This window comes from Monopterus albus, unplaced genomic scaffold (assembly GCF_001952655.1).
Source record: "Monopterus albus unplaced genomic scaffold, M_albus_1.0 scaffold199.1, whole genome shotgun sequence".
In the NCBI taxonomy this organism is placed as follows: domain Eukaryota; kingdom Metazoa; phylum Chordata; class Actinopteri; order Synbranchiformes; family Synbranchidae; genus Monopterus; species Monopterus albus.
Window position 1 is genome coordinate 170,632 of NW_018128079.1, and position 15,730 is coordinate 186,361.

The following is a 15,730-nucleotide window of genomic DNA, read 5'->3' on the forward strand; positions in this document are numbered from 1 at the left end:
TGATCTGATTGTATTGTGTTGGATGTAACAGGGAAATGACCTCATTGCTGTACAGTGTGTATGTACTGTGTGTATGGAGTTGATTGTGTATGCTTATTATATTGCTGAGGAAGAGCAGTTGTTGGCAGGGTAAAACAAATGAGGAGGAAACTAAATGTCAACATAATTATGGACTGAACTGTATACTGGTTCAGTACTTGAGAAGGCAATAATGTTTCCTGTTTTAATTGTTTCAGAAAGTACTTGTACACGAGAGGTTGTGCATGTGTTTGTTGCAGCAGACTTCTTTTTGAGGAAGTATCGCAGATGTTGAGCAACAGTTTTCTTAGATCCTCTTTTACTGACTTTTGCTTATACTTTCATACTTTTTCTTTCATTTTTCTCACTTGCTCATCTCACCAAATAACAACAGCGGCTCTTACCGTCCTTTCATTCCTCTCCGAAACCTCTGGTCCCGTCGAGACATCCTGTCCTGCCAGTTCACCGATAGACAACTGTCACTCAGAAATAACCCTCCAAGTTGAGAAATGAGCCCGTTCGCTGCATGAGTTCACAAGCAGAACATACATATACTCAGCTGTGACTGGTGGCAGGCGTCGTCATGTGCTTACAGGCTTCCTGTGCATATGAGTTCCCTCTCTGTACAGAGTGCGTGTGTGAGAAAAAACTGTGACCCACTAACACCAGCTGGGCAGCCTGCTGGTTGCAGAAAAATAGAGCTGTCTCATTAAAGAGGTTCAGCTCCACCCTCCTGCTCTTGTTTCTTGCAAGACCTCTGGGAGCTACAGTTACACTCCTCCTGTGGAGACTGCAGAGAGGATGAGCTTACAGACTCTTAAACATAAACCTGCATGGGTGTTTAGGGGTTAATAAGTGTGTGTTTTTCTCGGAAGTGATGTGAGAGAGTTTGTAAGTCTGTGTTTTTTGAAATGGGTTTTGTTCCCATCAGCACAGGCATAATCTCTTTATGAATGCCCTAGTTACTGCAGTGTCCTGATCCTGCAGTGAAACTCACTATTCATCAAACACAGATGAAGAATCCACAGAAAGGGAAACAGCTCAGAATTAAAATAAACTGGCCTCCAATACTGTTCATTATGAAATTTATATACCCTCACATGATCCATTTCTTAGTGGCATATACTGTAGTTTTTTAAATGACATTTTCTATCATCTATCATCTATCTATCAGTGTGTGCTACTTTATACTTCTACATCACTAAATTATAGAGACAAATATTGTAATTTTTACTCCATTACACTTATTTTATATCCTTACTTACTAGTTACTTTTCAGGCTCAAATTATTTGAGAAAATACAGCATAATTCTAAGACTTTATTTATCTCCAGGGGAAAATCCATAAGCTAGTACCCAGTGGTAGTTCCCCCTTTATTTGAATGCATCAATAATTACAGTCCAGTAATATGATATATTAATGTTAAATATACCATTTTGCATAATGTGAGTAGTTTTAGTCTTTCAAGTATATTTTAATGTTAATACTTTTGTACTTAAGTAAGATTTTGAATGCAGGGCTCAAAACACATTTTTACACTGTGGTATTGCTACTTTTACTTAAGTAAAGTTACACTGTGTGTAACATACAGTCGTCAGTGATTGTAGGTGTTTCAAGAAAATAGCTGCTGTTGTCATTGGTCATTTCTTTATTTTAGAGAGCACTGTCAGAAGTGTACAAAAATGCACCATTATCTTCATAGACCACACAAAAAACCCAGATGTTAAAAGCACATTGAGCTACATGATAGAAACAAATGTGAGCCCAAATGCAAAATGAGATTCAATAGTGGCTGAGCATACATTCGAGGAAAATGTAGAAAACCAAGCACAGCACTGTAAACAAGTGTTAAAACTGTAAAAACTCTCACACACAAAGTAGCTCAAATATTTTATACTGAAATTAATCTACTCTAATTTGTGAAATGAAGACTACATTTCTGCTTTTTCTCAGCATAATTTAAAAACACTAATAAATGTGAACAATTCCCCAACAGTGTTGAAGGAGGTACATCATAAAAAAAGAAAAACACGGAAGTGAAAGCTCCTTAGATGTAATTTAAATCCTTTTAACAATGCAAAAACACTCAAATTAACCATGATTCTACACTAATTAGTATTATGTAGCTGTAAAACAGTACCTTAAGTGTTGTAAATGGAGTGTTAACAGCTGAGGACCTTCAGCCACCACATTTGTTGATGCCTGAGCACAGTTAAGATGAACAGACTGCTTTTCAAGGATCAGATAAACACCACTTTAAACACTGCACCATGAAAAATCTGTTTCTTTTTTTTACATTTCCCCAAAATAGCAACTGTCTGTACATAGATTATTCAAGTGTTTGCACTTTAAAAGCCAAAAGCCACAAATTAGTGAAACAAACATCTAATAAAAACTCTAGTCTGACTGGATAAAAGTGTGGCCTTGGAGAATTATTTTTAAAATTGTGTCAGCATGCAGACAAGTCTGGAGGACCTGCCCTGAGGAAATTTTTGTTATCAGTCTTCACCCGGCAGATTCACGGTGATACTTGCATGGTAACACAAGTGATGTTCAACACAACAACAATGCACAAAAAGTAAATTAAAGCACAGCGTGGTCTCACAAAATAAACAGTAATCTTGATCCTGTATTTCAGTGGCTCTCAGCCTGGTTGTCAGGATCCCTGGCGAGTTACAAGGTGATTCATAGGACTGTAAATGACTATTGCAACATGTACAGAAGTGAATCTTGACTTGTGCTCTTTGTGAAATGGTGAATATTTTAAAATTTCTGAACAGTCAAATCATGACTAACAGGCTGAGAACCACTGCTACTTTTTAAAGAGACCCTTGTTTAAAGTCTAAGTGAATGAAAATGTAATATGTGGAATGTGTCAAAGCTTTAGCATCTTTGGCAGGTCGGTCATTTACAATCAGAGATCAAGCCATAGCACCACTTTGGATTTTTTGAGGTCACTTCCTGTCTGTTGGTCTCTCACTTCCTCCTTCGCCCACAGTATTTACCTTGACAGCCAGCACCTTAAAACAGAACAGAGACAATTATTCTTCCCCTAAGACACAAATTGTGTGGTTAAACATTTCACTGTAAAATATGTTCAGTTAATGCAACTTGAACATTTACTTGCTGCCTGAAAATCTGAGTTAACTGAAGAATTTGTTTGAAGGGTAAAAATGCAGAGAGGTTAAGACACCATTAAGCCATCAAAAGTTGAATCCCATTATAGTCAGAATAGCATCGCTGTGACAGTATCTGAGCTGGAGGAGTAATTTTCATTTGCAACACGTCCACATAGTTCCTGTATTTGTGGTTTCAAGACTTTGTGTCATGTCATAAACAACACAGTTCTGTGGGAACCATTTTGTACCAGAGAAAACCCTGCGTTTTATACAGAAGCTGCTCCTGGTGACTTTGGGGGTCAACCATGTCATGGTTGTTTTGTAAAATGTTTCTATCATGTAATTTTTATTTAAACTAGAAGTAAGAAGACTGGAAACCATGGAAGTGTACCAATCTGTTAATTGCATGTCTTTGAAAATTATTCATCTGATTTCAAGTTACACAAGTCAGAGGTCTGAAAGAGGTCAGAATAATTGCTAGACATTTTTAGTTGACTGATTTTCACATAATTCCAGTGGAGTGTTTTACAGGATGTAGATATGGCTCATTGTAAAGTAATTCAGTGTATTTGATTTTTTACCTCTGTAGTCCGTGCCACCCAGTAAGCCCTGCATGGCTGCGTATTTGGCTGCAATTTGTGCACTGGCTGTATAGGATAACAAAGCAAAAAGGAAATTCTATGGGTGTATACAGACTCCAAAACTCTATAATAGTACCATGCACTGGAGTTTATGAAAGCATACAAAGCTTCTTTTTTTTTTTACAAGTTATCATCCTCCTTGACTTAATTTCTTTAAGATAATTACAAGACATCAAAAATTAGCATTAGCAAAAGTTAGCATTTCTGTCTTTTATGTTGGAGATTAAAAGTCCTCTAAACTAAATATTAAACAGTTGTCCAACAAGGAGCGATTCTAGCTCTAGTTCATTGTGTGTTTGTATATACGATATGTAGTATGTGTAACAGTATGTAGCATGCAGGATAAACAGTATATGTGTTAAGAGACTGCAGCTAATTAGAGCAAGTATAGTGAAGTGGACACAGTGAGTTCTTACATTTTTGCCCAGTTGGTGTATATCCTAGAGGACAATAAAAGGAAAGACAAAGTCATAATGAACACAGTTTTTACAATGGTGTCATTTAAAATATGCCAAAACAAATATTCACCGTACAAGGCCTGACACTCAGGATAAAGGCATTTCCTACTATGTGTGCATGTAACCATGTGTGTTGCTCCTTTTTGAGGCATCTACAAGGTTTCTCAGAATTTTTCATTCACAGTATTGCTTCTTCAGTCATTATTACTCGAATTATTAAAAGAGTGCTAAGTGTTACAAAGAGAGAGAATGGCTCTGTCTCACCTGGAAAGCCTCCACCACCAGGAACAGCACCCCCTGCTGGAACAACGGACGCATTACAGTCTGCACCACTCACAAAGTGCACCTCTAAGAATTAACTCACCACCAGGTAAAGTATTTACTATGTTCTGAATGTTGTGAACACATTTGTTTTCATATCTCAGTATATAAAAATGCATAGTATTATAGTCTGCAGTTTATTTTCTGTATTTTTTTCAGTGCTTTATTTAAACTGACCCGGCAGGCCACCTGCCTAGAGTGCCTAAACAGATGAGTACAAATATTCAAAAAATTACTGACTCATTTAAAAACCGCAGAAGGTAACCACACCACCATAACAGCACAAAGGTTATACTGATTTTGATTTTCACTTTTGACAGAAATGTTTCACATTTTACAACATTAACAAAAACAACCAGGCAAATTGTCCAGTGTCTGCTCTACTATATCTGAGGTAACTCTTCTAAATACTGTAATGTAGCATTAGTACAGTTATACTCAAGTAAAAATGTTATTATTTTAATTAGAATTATTTTTATTTTAGTTATCATTATCCATTGTATGTATTGTTTTGTAATTACTTTCCTTTTGACTAGAAACTCACCTGTGCCACCTCCAATGATGCCTCCTGTTACTGCACCAGGAATCCCTCCTACGCCTCCACCTGATGAACACAGGTGTGGTTCAGGTTATTAGATTACTTAAATGACAAGTAACTTAAGTAAGTTAATTACTTTGTGCACAGTAAAAATTTGGTGATCTGTTAGGTGAATAGTAGTCCCCCTGGCAGTGGTTTGGTCAGTATCCAACAATAATATTAATTTGTATTGATGGTTTAAATAACCATTGAAATGGTTAAATGAAAAGTTTATGAGCATTAGTTTAGAATTTTACCTGGTCCATAGCCATTTCCACCTAATGCCGATCCATAACCTGGTTTAGGAGGCTTCCCAATTGTTTGGCCACCAGGTCCAAACCCCCCTGGCCCAGTTCCAGCACCTCCCGGTCCAAAACCACCAGTTCCAGCTGGACCATAGCCTCCAGGACCAGCTCCTCCACCTCCTCCTAATCCTCCTGTCAGGAAACAGATGTAAATATATAAGCACACTGCAAAAAATGTCTCATGGGGAATGTAATGGTTTTAAATGGGTAAGGTTTTTTTTTTTTTTAGCTCTCATGTCTCTCTGTTCTTGTTTTGTTGTATTATATGTGATAGTTTTAAATGAACAGTGTGTGTTCTCACAGTATTTAACTATGTGACACCTATCTTAGGTTTGGTTCAGGTTAATTTTACTCATCCTGATCCTAACCTAAACCTCACCTGGGCCATACCCGGCTCCTCCATAACCTGGAAGAAAAGCATGAGAAAGGGCAATGTCAGACAGTGTTCTGCTAATTACTTCTCTTATAAAATCAAGTCAAAGAGATGTCTCCATCAGTTCATGTCATTGGCTGCATTGTCAATCAAACCTGCCTTTAATCTTTTTTCCATAATTTAATTCCTCTGTAAATAACTGTTCATTGCCTTGCATTAATTTTTAACAGGCAGCAAATAACATTCTAGTAACTTAATAGATATGTTTCCCAGTAAGTTAATTACTTTGTGCAGAGTAAAAAGTAAAACAAAGCAACAAATAAATAAACCAAAGGAACAGAGTGTTCTCCAGCAGTTGTTCCACTTTGCTTTGACCACTTCACAGTGTTTGGTGTGACTCCAGGGAGCTTAGTGTCCTGTTTCGACTGGCCCTCCTCCTACTGACAAGTTTAACTGTGGCTTGAGTTTAAGCTTAGATTGTGATCCAAATACCATGCACTTGTTTGGTCTTTACTGTTTTACTTGTATGGTCAGCACTCACCAGGTTTTCTTTTTTGGCCCCCTTGTCCGAAGCCACCTATTCCCGTGCCAGCACCACCTGGCCCATAGCCGCCTGGTCTCGTGCCAGCGCCACCTGGCCCATAGCCGCCTGGTCTCGTGCCAGCGCCACCTGGCCCATAGCCGCCTGGTCTCGTGCCAGCGCCACCTGGCCCATAGCCGCCTGGTCTCGTGCCAGCGCCACCTGGCCCATAGCCGCCTGGTCTCGTGCCAGCGCCACCTGGCCCATAGCCGCCTGGTCTCGTGCCAGCGCCACCTGGCCCATAGCCGCCTGGTCTCGTGCCAGCGCCACCTGGCCCATAGCCGCCTGGTCTCGTGCCAGCGCCACCTGGCCCATAGCCGCCTGGTCTCGTGCCAGCGCCACCTGGCCCATAGCCGCCTGGTCTCGTGCCAGCGCCACCTGGCCCATAGCCGCCTGGTCTCGTGCCAGCGCCACCTGGCCCATAGCCGCCTGGTCTCGTGCCAGCGCCACCTGGCCCATAGCCGCCTGGTCTCGTGCCAGCGCCACCTGGCCCATAGCCGCCTGGTCTCGTGCCAGCGCCACCTGGCCCATAGCCGCCTGGTCTCGTGCCAGCGCCACCTGGCCCATAGCCGCCTGGTCTCGTGCCAGCGCCACCTGGCCCATAGCCGCCTGGTCTCGTGCCAGCGCCACCTGGCCCATAGCCGCCTGGTCCCGTGCCAGCGCCACCTGGTCCGAAACCCCCTGTTTTTATGCCAGCACCACCTGGAATGAAGCCGCCTGGTCCTGTGCCAGGACCACCTGGAACAAAGCCGCCCGGTCCTGTGCCAGCACCACCTGGTCTGAAGCCTCCTGGTCCTGTGCCAGCACCACCTGGTCCGAAACCCCCTGTTTTTATGCCAGCACCACCTGGAATGAAGCCGCCTGGTCCTGTGCCAGCACCACCTGGAATGAAGCAGCCTGGTCCTCCTGGTCCTGTGCCAGTACCACCTGGAACAAAGCTGCCTGGTCCTGTGCCAGGACCTGGTCCTGTGCCAGCACCACCTGGTCCGAAACCCCCTGTTTTTATGCCAGCACCACCTGGAATGAAGCCGCCTGGTCCTGTGCCAGCACCACCTGGAACGAAGCTGCCTGGTCCTGTTCCAGTACCACCTGGAATGAAGCCGCCTGGTCCTGTGCCAGGACCACCTGGAACAAAGCCGCCCGGTCCTGTGCCAGCACCACCTGGTCCGAAGCCGCCTGGTCCTGTGCCAGCACCACCTGGTCCGAAACCCCCTGTTTTTATGCCAGCACCACCTGGCCCAAAACCCCCTGGTCCTGTGCCAGCACCACCCGGAACGAAGCCGCCTGGTCCTGTGCCAGCACCACCTGGTCCGAAGCTTCCTGTTGCTATGCCAGCACCACCTGGCCCAAAGCCGCCTGGTCCTGTGCCCACACCACCTGGCCCATAGCCGCCTGGTCCTGTGCCACCACCACCTGGTCCGAAACCCCCTGTTTTTATGCCAGCACCACCTGGAACGAAGCCACCTGGTCCTGTGCCAGCGCCACCTGGACCAAAGCCTCCTGTTGCTATGCCAGCACCACCTGGGCCAAAGCCGCCTGGTCCTGTGCCAACACCACCTGGAACGAAGCCGCCTGGTCCTGTGCCAGCACCACCCGGTCCAAAGCCTCCAGGTCCCGCACCACCTGGGCCAAGGCCGCCCACTCCTGTGCCAGCACCACCTGGTCCGAAACCCCCTGTTTTTATGCCAGCACCAACTGGCCTATAGCCCCCTGGTCCTGTGCCAGCACCACCTGGTCCAAAGCCTCCTGTTGCTATGCCAGCACCACCTGGGCCAAAGCCCCCTGGTCCTGTGCCAGCACCACCTGGTCCAACACCCCCAGGCCCAAAACCACCAGGTCCATATGTACCGGGTCCAGTACCTGTTCCACCCAGTCCAAACCCTGTACCTGGAAAACAGCCATATGTTTTAATAACCTAGTTTATGTGCTACAACTGCTACAAAGTGCTGGTATAAAAGACATATTTCTAATGATGTACTAGATATGGTATGTTATGTATTATGAGCAATACATTTTAACTCCTCCAGGTGAGAATGATTCATAGCATGGGAGAAGAAGATAATAAATGGAATATTTCATGCAACTTAATACATTATTATGTGTTGCTAATGTAAAAATACATAATCATTATACCTGATTTGGGTGGTTTTCTTAGCCCCACTCCTTCAGGGGTATAAACTCCAGGAATGGCCCCTGCTCCACCAGGTCCATAGCTGCCTGGTCCTGTGCTGATACCACCAGGTCCAAAACCACCTGGCCTGGTTCCGACACCACCCAGTCCTGTCCCAGCAGTGCTGGGCCCATATCCACCTGGTCCAGTGCCACCAGGTCTGTAACTACCACCACCAGGCCCATAGCTACCAATACCTGCTGGACCAAAGTCAACTCCACTTGGTCCACCAGGTCTAGCCCCAATACCACCAGCTCCTCCATAACCTTAAAACAAATATTAGTCCAGTTTCACTTCTCTGCATAAATGCTTGTACCTGTATGTATAGGCTACTCTGTATATCTGTCAATTCTTATCATACTTTTTGGTGGTTTGCCAGCGCCGGGACCCAGTCCTGGACTTGTGCCATATCTTGAACCTGTTTAATAGAGCGTATAAAATAAACAGTTAACCAGTATTTCAGTTACATGCTGTTTACAGTAGATGAGATGTATTCCCTTTCCAGCATAAGTAAACTTAATTATTACTACATTTTGATAGATGTTAACTCACCACCAGGGCCTGCTCCTACACCTCCGCCTAAACCTCCAGGACCAGTTCCAACTCCTAGGGTTCCAGCACCCCCAGGTCCAACACCGTATCCACCTGGACCAGCCCTGTAACCTCCGGGCCCCGCACCATAACCTCCTGGACCAGTACCAAAGCCACCAGGACCAACTCCACCCAGGCCTCCTGCTCCAAGAGTCCCATATGCTGATAGAAACAAAAACACTGAATGTATCATGCAGCTTCTTTCAGTGCTGAAGCCAAAAGTAGATGACTATATTGCTGACAATTTAAAGAACCTTTGCCTGGTTTTCCTATAGCTTGTCCTACTCCAGCTCCAGTCGGATAATGTATACCTGAGAGAGAGAACACAAACTTCAGTCTTGTATTTGCTGTAATTTAGATGGCAGATAGTGTAAGTTAGTATAAGAGATAATGTAAATTAGCATACCTCCACCTGGTAAAACTCCAGCTCCGCCAACACCATAGCCTATGATGGATAATGTGTGAAACATATAAATGAATGCATCATTGCAATATAAACCTAGGCATGAACACTTCACAAACCAAACCATCATAGCAGCTCACTTTTTCCAGGTTTAAGGGCTCCTGCTCCTATTCCGCCAGTCCCACTAGGCCCACCAGCTCCGGGTACCAAACCTGGTCCTCCAGGCCGTAGTACAACACCTCCTGGACCACCTCCCACTCCATCAACCCCACCTGGCCCACCACTTATGCCTCCGGCTAGAGTCCCATCAGGTCTGTATACTACAATTTAAAAAAGAAAAGAAAAAAACATATACAGAAATGGGTCTTTTTTTCTCAGGAGGCAAAGCCCATGTTTCTTTTTCTTTGTTAAATTGGAAGTTTGATACACAGTTGTAGATACTGAATGGTATGGGTTAGATAAGTTATATAAGACATAATGACGTGTACATTCAGATAAAACATGCACCTTTGGATGGTTTTGGTGTCCCCCCTATGCCACTAGCTGTACCTCCTGGGATTATTGCAACAGGTCTCTGTCCATCTCCTTCACCTGGTGTGTCACCTCTGGGTACATCTGCAGATACCAGACCTGTATTTAAGTGTAGGATTAAAACTGGAACTAAGAACAAAGTCAGTAAAAAACAATTACTTCCAAACCATCATTATGGAGAAGAAGCCTGGTGACCTCTGTTTTGAATGCATAATAGATATTGATAGGTGGCTGTTTCGTTTATGATTATCAAACCATATGTTACTTGTCTTTTCTCACTGGTACCCCGCTGTTTGGTAAATGGGAAGTACTGTAAGCAAGTTATTCTGAAACTGGAGTAGTACATTGTTTAAGGGTGAACTGGATTTTATCTTCACCTGGGGTTTTGATAGGTTTGGGTCCAGGCAGTGTCCCATCACCTGCATAAATTATACAGTGAAAGAAGTCAGGGAATAATTTTCTTGATTTCAGCCACAAGAACTCTGCCGAGTGGATATGAAGGCTGGGGAGGCAATTAAAAATCTCAGAAGAACAAGCAAACATGAGGCAAAGAATACTTTTCATTGAATGTGTCTAGTGGGAAATCTCACCTCTAGGGGGAGGTCGTGTACCACCTGAATTTTAAAGAGAGGGAAAATCAAAGGAGATATTAGACAACCTTCCTGTACTGTCAGCTGGGCAGTGCAGGCATCATTATGGTGAAGTGTGTGAGTGGCATAGGTTTTTAAGATCTTTGTATCCAGCTTTAGCTAGTGTCAGACCGTGCCATATCCTGCGGTTGTTGGAGAAATATTGTGATCTGCATCAAAATTAAAAGCATTTGTGCCAGTGTGATGCATCCCATGAGGTAGGTCTTATGTTTAAATTATGTTTGTGCTGCTTTAAAATCCATAGTCCTCTACATTAAACCATAAGCTCTATTAAACCCTACAAATACCGTAGGTGTTCAGTATACTTTATGCCAGAGCTCTATGCTTTATGCAGGAGCTGCTCCTGGTAAGTTGGCAGGAGCAGAACCTGTGGCATATCAGAACAAATTTATATTCCATATAGAAAGGAAACAAGTCAATTTGTTGATCCCTTGTAGATATTACATGTTGTTCGTTCAGTATTCTTTTAAATATTACCAGAATTAGCCACAGTGTGAAATTTTATGACATTTCAGCTTGGATTTGTAAATATACAAACAGATTTTGACAGAATTCTGGATCCCAGGGTTGAAATAAATTCTCTTCTATATCCCAAAGTTCAGAAATAGAGTGAAAGCACCAGACTTTGTACGTGACCACATGGTGGCACTGTCCACACCGAGACCTTAGAAACAATGTGGCTTTGTGTTAGATCCCCAAAAATACTTGACCAAACACAGCCTATGTTTTATCAGTGACACAGCCACAGAGGCACCCTGACAGAAATGGATGAAAAAACAAAGCTCTGGCTATGACACAAACACTGACCTGAAATTTCAGTCCCGTTGAGTCCTGTTTAATGAGAAAACATGAAAGTGAGAGGAGAACACAGATCAAACAACAGCTATAAGACTAAATAGTAGAGATTTAAGACAGCAGACTTTCACTTTTTTTTTTTTACCAGGCCACACAATGCAGTGTGTGTAAAGATACATTGACAAAGGAGTTTTATGCTCCCACAAGGAGTTTTATGTTATAATATCTTTCTCCCTCTTTATAATTGTTGTCATCTGTGTATAAAAGCTGCAGGATTTCAAATTAAGAAAAGACACTCTATATAATAACTGAGCAAGTTTAAACACACCTTCTCCAGAAATTCCAGACCCTTCTATCACACTGCCAGTAGCACCGTCACCTGGAATAACGGAAAAACTGAGATGTATAATTATGTCATATCAATAGTCAGAGAAGATAATGATCATATTGGAAGCTGGAATATGCAGTAGTTTGAAGTCAAATGAACAGGAAGTGCAACAAAAACATCTGAAATTCTGAAGGAAAATTGTGTAAAATACGGGGGCTTTTGCTAAGTGTGTGAACTGAATAATCCTCTCACCACTCAGTCACCATCACCTCCACCACTGTCTTTTCCATCCTTGTTAGGCATTTTTTTATTAACAGTGATGGAAATCCTGTGAATAATTGTATTGCTGTGGTAATATGAGACTAAAAATGTGTTTTATGCAAACTTTGTACAGATACCTTCTGTTGCTGGAACTGGTGTGCCTCCAAGTACTCCTCCTGATTCAGTAGACACAGAACATCACATATAGATTATCTAATCAATAATTCACCGTTACCAAAGATGTTTTTTCTAATCATTGAAACAGAAGCTCACCACTGGGTTTAGGTGTTGCGTCTGCTCTGCTGCCAGTGCTGGTGCCATTCACTGAAACACTGGGCCCTGCTCCTGCTGCAGGTGCAACTCCACCAGGCTGCACTGTAGTTTATAACAGCGCTGGGCCCTGCTCCTCCACCAGGCTGCACTGTAGTTTATAAAGAGATCATCTGGTAAATTCAGAAGTGCTGCTTATAAACAGCTCTGGCTCCTCAGTTCAAACAACTACATCATATAGACATGTTACACAGAGTTGTGTCAAACTACACCTTACCTAATTTAGCAGCTTTAGATCCAGCTGTACCATAGCCTGAGGTTGAGATGAGAAGATGGTGAGTATTGACTATCCAGGTGATAAACACAATGATCTAAAAAGCAGACTTGCACAGATTAGATTAATAGTGGCCAATAGGGCTACTGACTGATGATAGTTATTTTCCATGTTTGGAAAAAAGCTACAGTTTTTTTGGAATTTAAGCTGGAACGTAGCTTTGCTCAAACATTTTCTCCCTTCAACTACTTCAAAGATGGTGGATAAACTAATATCACAAGTTTTACCATGTCACCTTATTGCTGTTATTATTTAGCTTTTTAGTAGAGTGATATGTCATTGGCTGCATTGTCAATCAAGATATGACCCAGAAATTTGATCAGTATTTCAGTATAGCAGGCTGTGAAGTGAACTCACAAACAAATATATGTGACAATTAATGTATTTCACCATATTGCAACATATGGTTGTTGTTAACTTTAAAACTACTCTTGTCCTCCCACCTATCTACTCATGTTCATAGTTGCTCCAAAATAATCTCAAACCACTGTAATAAAATGAGTAACAGCATCATACTGTCATTCCAGTATTTTTATATACAGTATTACTTTTTATGTATAATTTCTTAAATGTGTATCTAACCTAATTATTGGATTTAATTACAGGGCAGGTGTAGTGTCAGAGACCTGCAGTTCCTACCAACCAACCATCTTGGAATCCTCAGTTATTATCATAGATAAATAACGCATGTACTCCAAATCCAAGTACCCCCACCATCACACCTTCCACCTTGATCAACATCTGAATTATATAAAAATAACTCTGCTTTTACTGTAATTTAGATCAATCATCCACCATCATGTTTTAAGGAACAAAAAAGGGATGTTCTGATACTATATTTAGCAGGTTTTGATCCAGGACCAAAGCCTGTAAATAACAGAAATTGTATAGTTTAGGGATTCCAGCAAGTAAGGAATTGGCTTAGTATGACTTGGAAAAATGTATTGGACAAAATTAAAAATTTCCCCTGAACCTGGTCCATATCCAATTCCTGGTCCTGTACCATAGCTGCCACCTGGTCCATAACCAGTCCCAGGTACAGGCCCAGCTCCAGTCCCGTATCCACCAGGTCCATATCCTAGTCTTCCATTCCCTAGTGCTCCTCCAGTCCCTGCACCACCATATCTTCCAGAAAGCCCTAAGAAAGGCAAATGGGTGAGAGGTCTAGCATCAAGTAAGACTTAAAATATATTAAATAAAATATATGAAGTCTTAAAATGTTTGTTACTTAAGAAAAATGACTGCAATTTTTTTTCTTCCTTGGAAATATTATATATTGAGATCATTTTTAAAAATCACCTCTCTTGATTGAATGTGTTTGAATTCAATTTACCAGACAACTGAACTATATGGGAAATGTCTTCTAGAAACAAAGTGTCTCGTAATCATCAACATCAAATTGCCCTCTACAGGATCCATCCATGTAACGGATGGATGGATGGAAAAAAACAGTCTCAGTCCACTTAGAGCACACAGTGCTCTTGAGAAACAGCAGGTTGATTTTATGGCAGACATTTTTGAACACAATTACATTCACAGATTTACTGAGTTACACAGTTACTGTAAAGACCACAAGGCTGGCTGATGATACATAAATTGATCTGAATTTAAATATTTCTTTTAAAGTTGTTTCTTACCATATTTGCGGGCTTTGGCAGCAGCATGATCTGCAAAATGCAGACACATCAAGAAATTTTATAAGTACTATATCAGGTATGTCTCTGTATTTACATATATTTGTATCTTTCATCATACCTCCAGGTCCATAGCCAGCACCACCAGGTCCAACGCCACCTGGTCCAAAGCCAGTACCAGCACCACCTGGTCCAAAGCCTGTACCAGCAACACCAGGCCTGACTGCTCCAGTACCTGCTCCTAGACTTGCAAGTACTCCACTTACCACGTCTATGGGGAGAAGAACACTTGGGTTTCATTTTTAATTTTCTTAGTTATACAATAAAACCATTAAATATATTTTTTCAATTATATAAATATTCTCCACCTCCAAATCCAGGTCCAACTCCTGGCCCTCCTCCAGGAAGTCCGCCATTTCCACCCACTAAAGCACCTCCTTGACCAAGCGCACCTCCTCCAGCTCCAGCTGGTTAAGAAAACAGATAGGTGAGCTTACAAAAATGCCAATACAAAGTATGTAAATTTTAGATTATGCTAATGCATCATGTCAGTCATTTTGCAACATATTAAATTATGTAACTAATACATGATGAACTTGTGGTTGACACCACAACTAATAGATCTTTACCATATTTAGCTGCAGCTTTTGCTGGATTCATCAATTTCCCTGCCCCTGTAATCAACAGAAGAAATAATTGAATATATAATAAATTATAAGAAATGTTATTTATTAATAATAATAATAATAATAATAATAATAATAGAGATGCATAGTGGCAAGAAGGTTCCAGGTGCGAGCCCAGGCCGACCCGGGGCCTCCCTGTGCAGAGTGTGCATGTTGCCTCTGTGACTGCGTGGGACTTCTCCAGGTACTCTTGACTTCTTCCCACGGTACAAAGACATGCAACTTATGTTGACACTAAATTGCCAGTTGAGGTGAACGTGTGTGTGTGTATGTGTGTGTGGTTGTCTCTCTCTAGGTTCAGCCCTGTGATAGACTAGCAACCTCTCCAGGGTGTACCCTGCCTCTTGCCCAGTGTAAGATGGGATCCCTCCCCACCGCAGACATTTATCACAGATTTCATGTAATTTGACATCTGCACTGATGGTTCTTGTGTACCTGATTTTGGTGATATGAGAGGATAACCACGAAAAACTCCAGGTAGCAGCTGTCCACGCCCATCTAAGGTGAGAAAAACACTTCAGAGATGCTCATATTATCAAATACTGGAGTTCAGCCTGGGAAAACATTTATTATTTGTAGTAATCTGATTATTCACAGGGATTGGCGACCTGTCCGGGGTGTACCCCGCCTTTGCCCGATTGCCGGACGGGATTGGCTCCGGCCCCCCCCCCCGCCCCCCCCCACG

The 15,730-nt window shown here is 42.4% G+C and overlaps 2 protein-coding genes across 2 annotated transcripts in view; both read right to left on the bottom strand.

The window, feature by feature from the left end:
- Positions 1-1,137, bottom strand: part of LOC109970502 (LIM domain kinase 1-like) — a 9,371-nt gene extending 8,234 nt beyond the window's left edge. The window contains exon 1 of the mRNA XM_020618071.1: positions 423-1,137. Coding sequence (XP_020473727.1) covers positions 423-466 — 44 coding nt within the window. The 5' untranslated portion in view covers positions 467-1,137. The remainder of the gene's footprint in view (positions 1-422) is intronic.
- A 413-nt stretch (positions 1,138-1,550) lies between these two features.
- The window catches only part of elnb (elastin b), a 21,117-nt gene continuing 6,937 nt past the window's right edge, over positions 1,551-15,730 (bottom strand). The window contains exons 12-43 of the mRNA XM_020618033.1: positions 15,481-15,543; positions 14,989-15,033; positions 14,728-14,826; positions 14,481-14,630; positions 14,363-14,392; positions 13,699-13,863; positions 12,669-12,704; positions 12,395-12,496; positions 12,259-12,297; positions 11,861-11,911; positions 11,545-11,568; positions 10,678-10,701; positions 10,465-10,506; positions 10,064-10,186; positions 9,697-9,876; positions 9,560-9,598; positions 9,408-9,464; positions 9,115-9,315; positions 8,924-8,980; positions 8,526-8,828; positions 8,136-8,279; positions 7,374-7,997; positions 6,978-7,274; positions 6,524-6,934; positions 6,354-6,482; positions 5,819-5,845; positions 5,392-5,571; positions 5,102-5,161; positions 4,501-4,536; positions 4,195-4,218; positions 3,719-3,784; positions 1,551-3,038 (exon numbers count right to left, since the gene is read on the bottom strand). Coding sequence (XP_020473689.1) covers positions 2,995-3,038; positions 3,719-3,784; positions 4,195-4,218; positions 4,501-4,536; positions 5,102-5,161; positions 5,392-5,571; positions 5,819-5,845; positions 6,354-6,482; positions 6,524-6,934; positions 6,978-7,274; positions 7,374-7,997; positions 8,136-8,279; positions 8,526-8,828; positions 8,924-8,980; positions 9,115-9,315; positions 9,408-9,464; positions 9,560-9,598; positions 9,697-9,876; positions 10,064-10,186; positions 10,465-10,506; positions 10,678-10,701; positions 11,545-11,568; positions 11,861-11,911; positions 12,259-12,297; positions 12,395-12,496; positions 12,669-12,704; positions 13,699-13,863; positions 14,363-14,392; positions 14,481-14,630; positions 14,728-14,826; positions 14,989-15,033; positions 15,481-15,543 — 3,872 coding nt within the window. The 3' untranslated portion in view covers positions 1,551-2,994. The remainder of the gene's footprint in view (positions 3,039-3,718; positions 3,785-4,194; positions 4,219-4,500; positions 4,537-5,101; positions 5,162-5,391; positions 5,572-5,818; positions 5,846-6,353; positions 6,483-6,523; positions 6,935-6,977; positions 7,275-7,373; positions 7,998-8,135; positions 8,280-8,525; positions 8,829-8,923; positions 8,981-9,114; positions 9,316-9,407; positions 9,465-9,559; positions 9,599-9,696; positions 9,877-10,063; positions 10,187-10,464; positions 10,507-10,677; positions 10,702-11,544; positions 11,569-11,860; positions 11,912-12,258; positions 12,298-12,394; positions 12,497-12,668; positions 12,705-13,698; positions 13,864-14,362; positions 14,393-14,480; positions 14,631-14,727; positions 14,827-14,988; positions 15,034-15,480; positions 15,544-15,730) is intronic.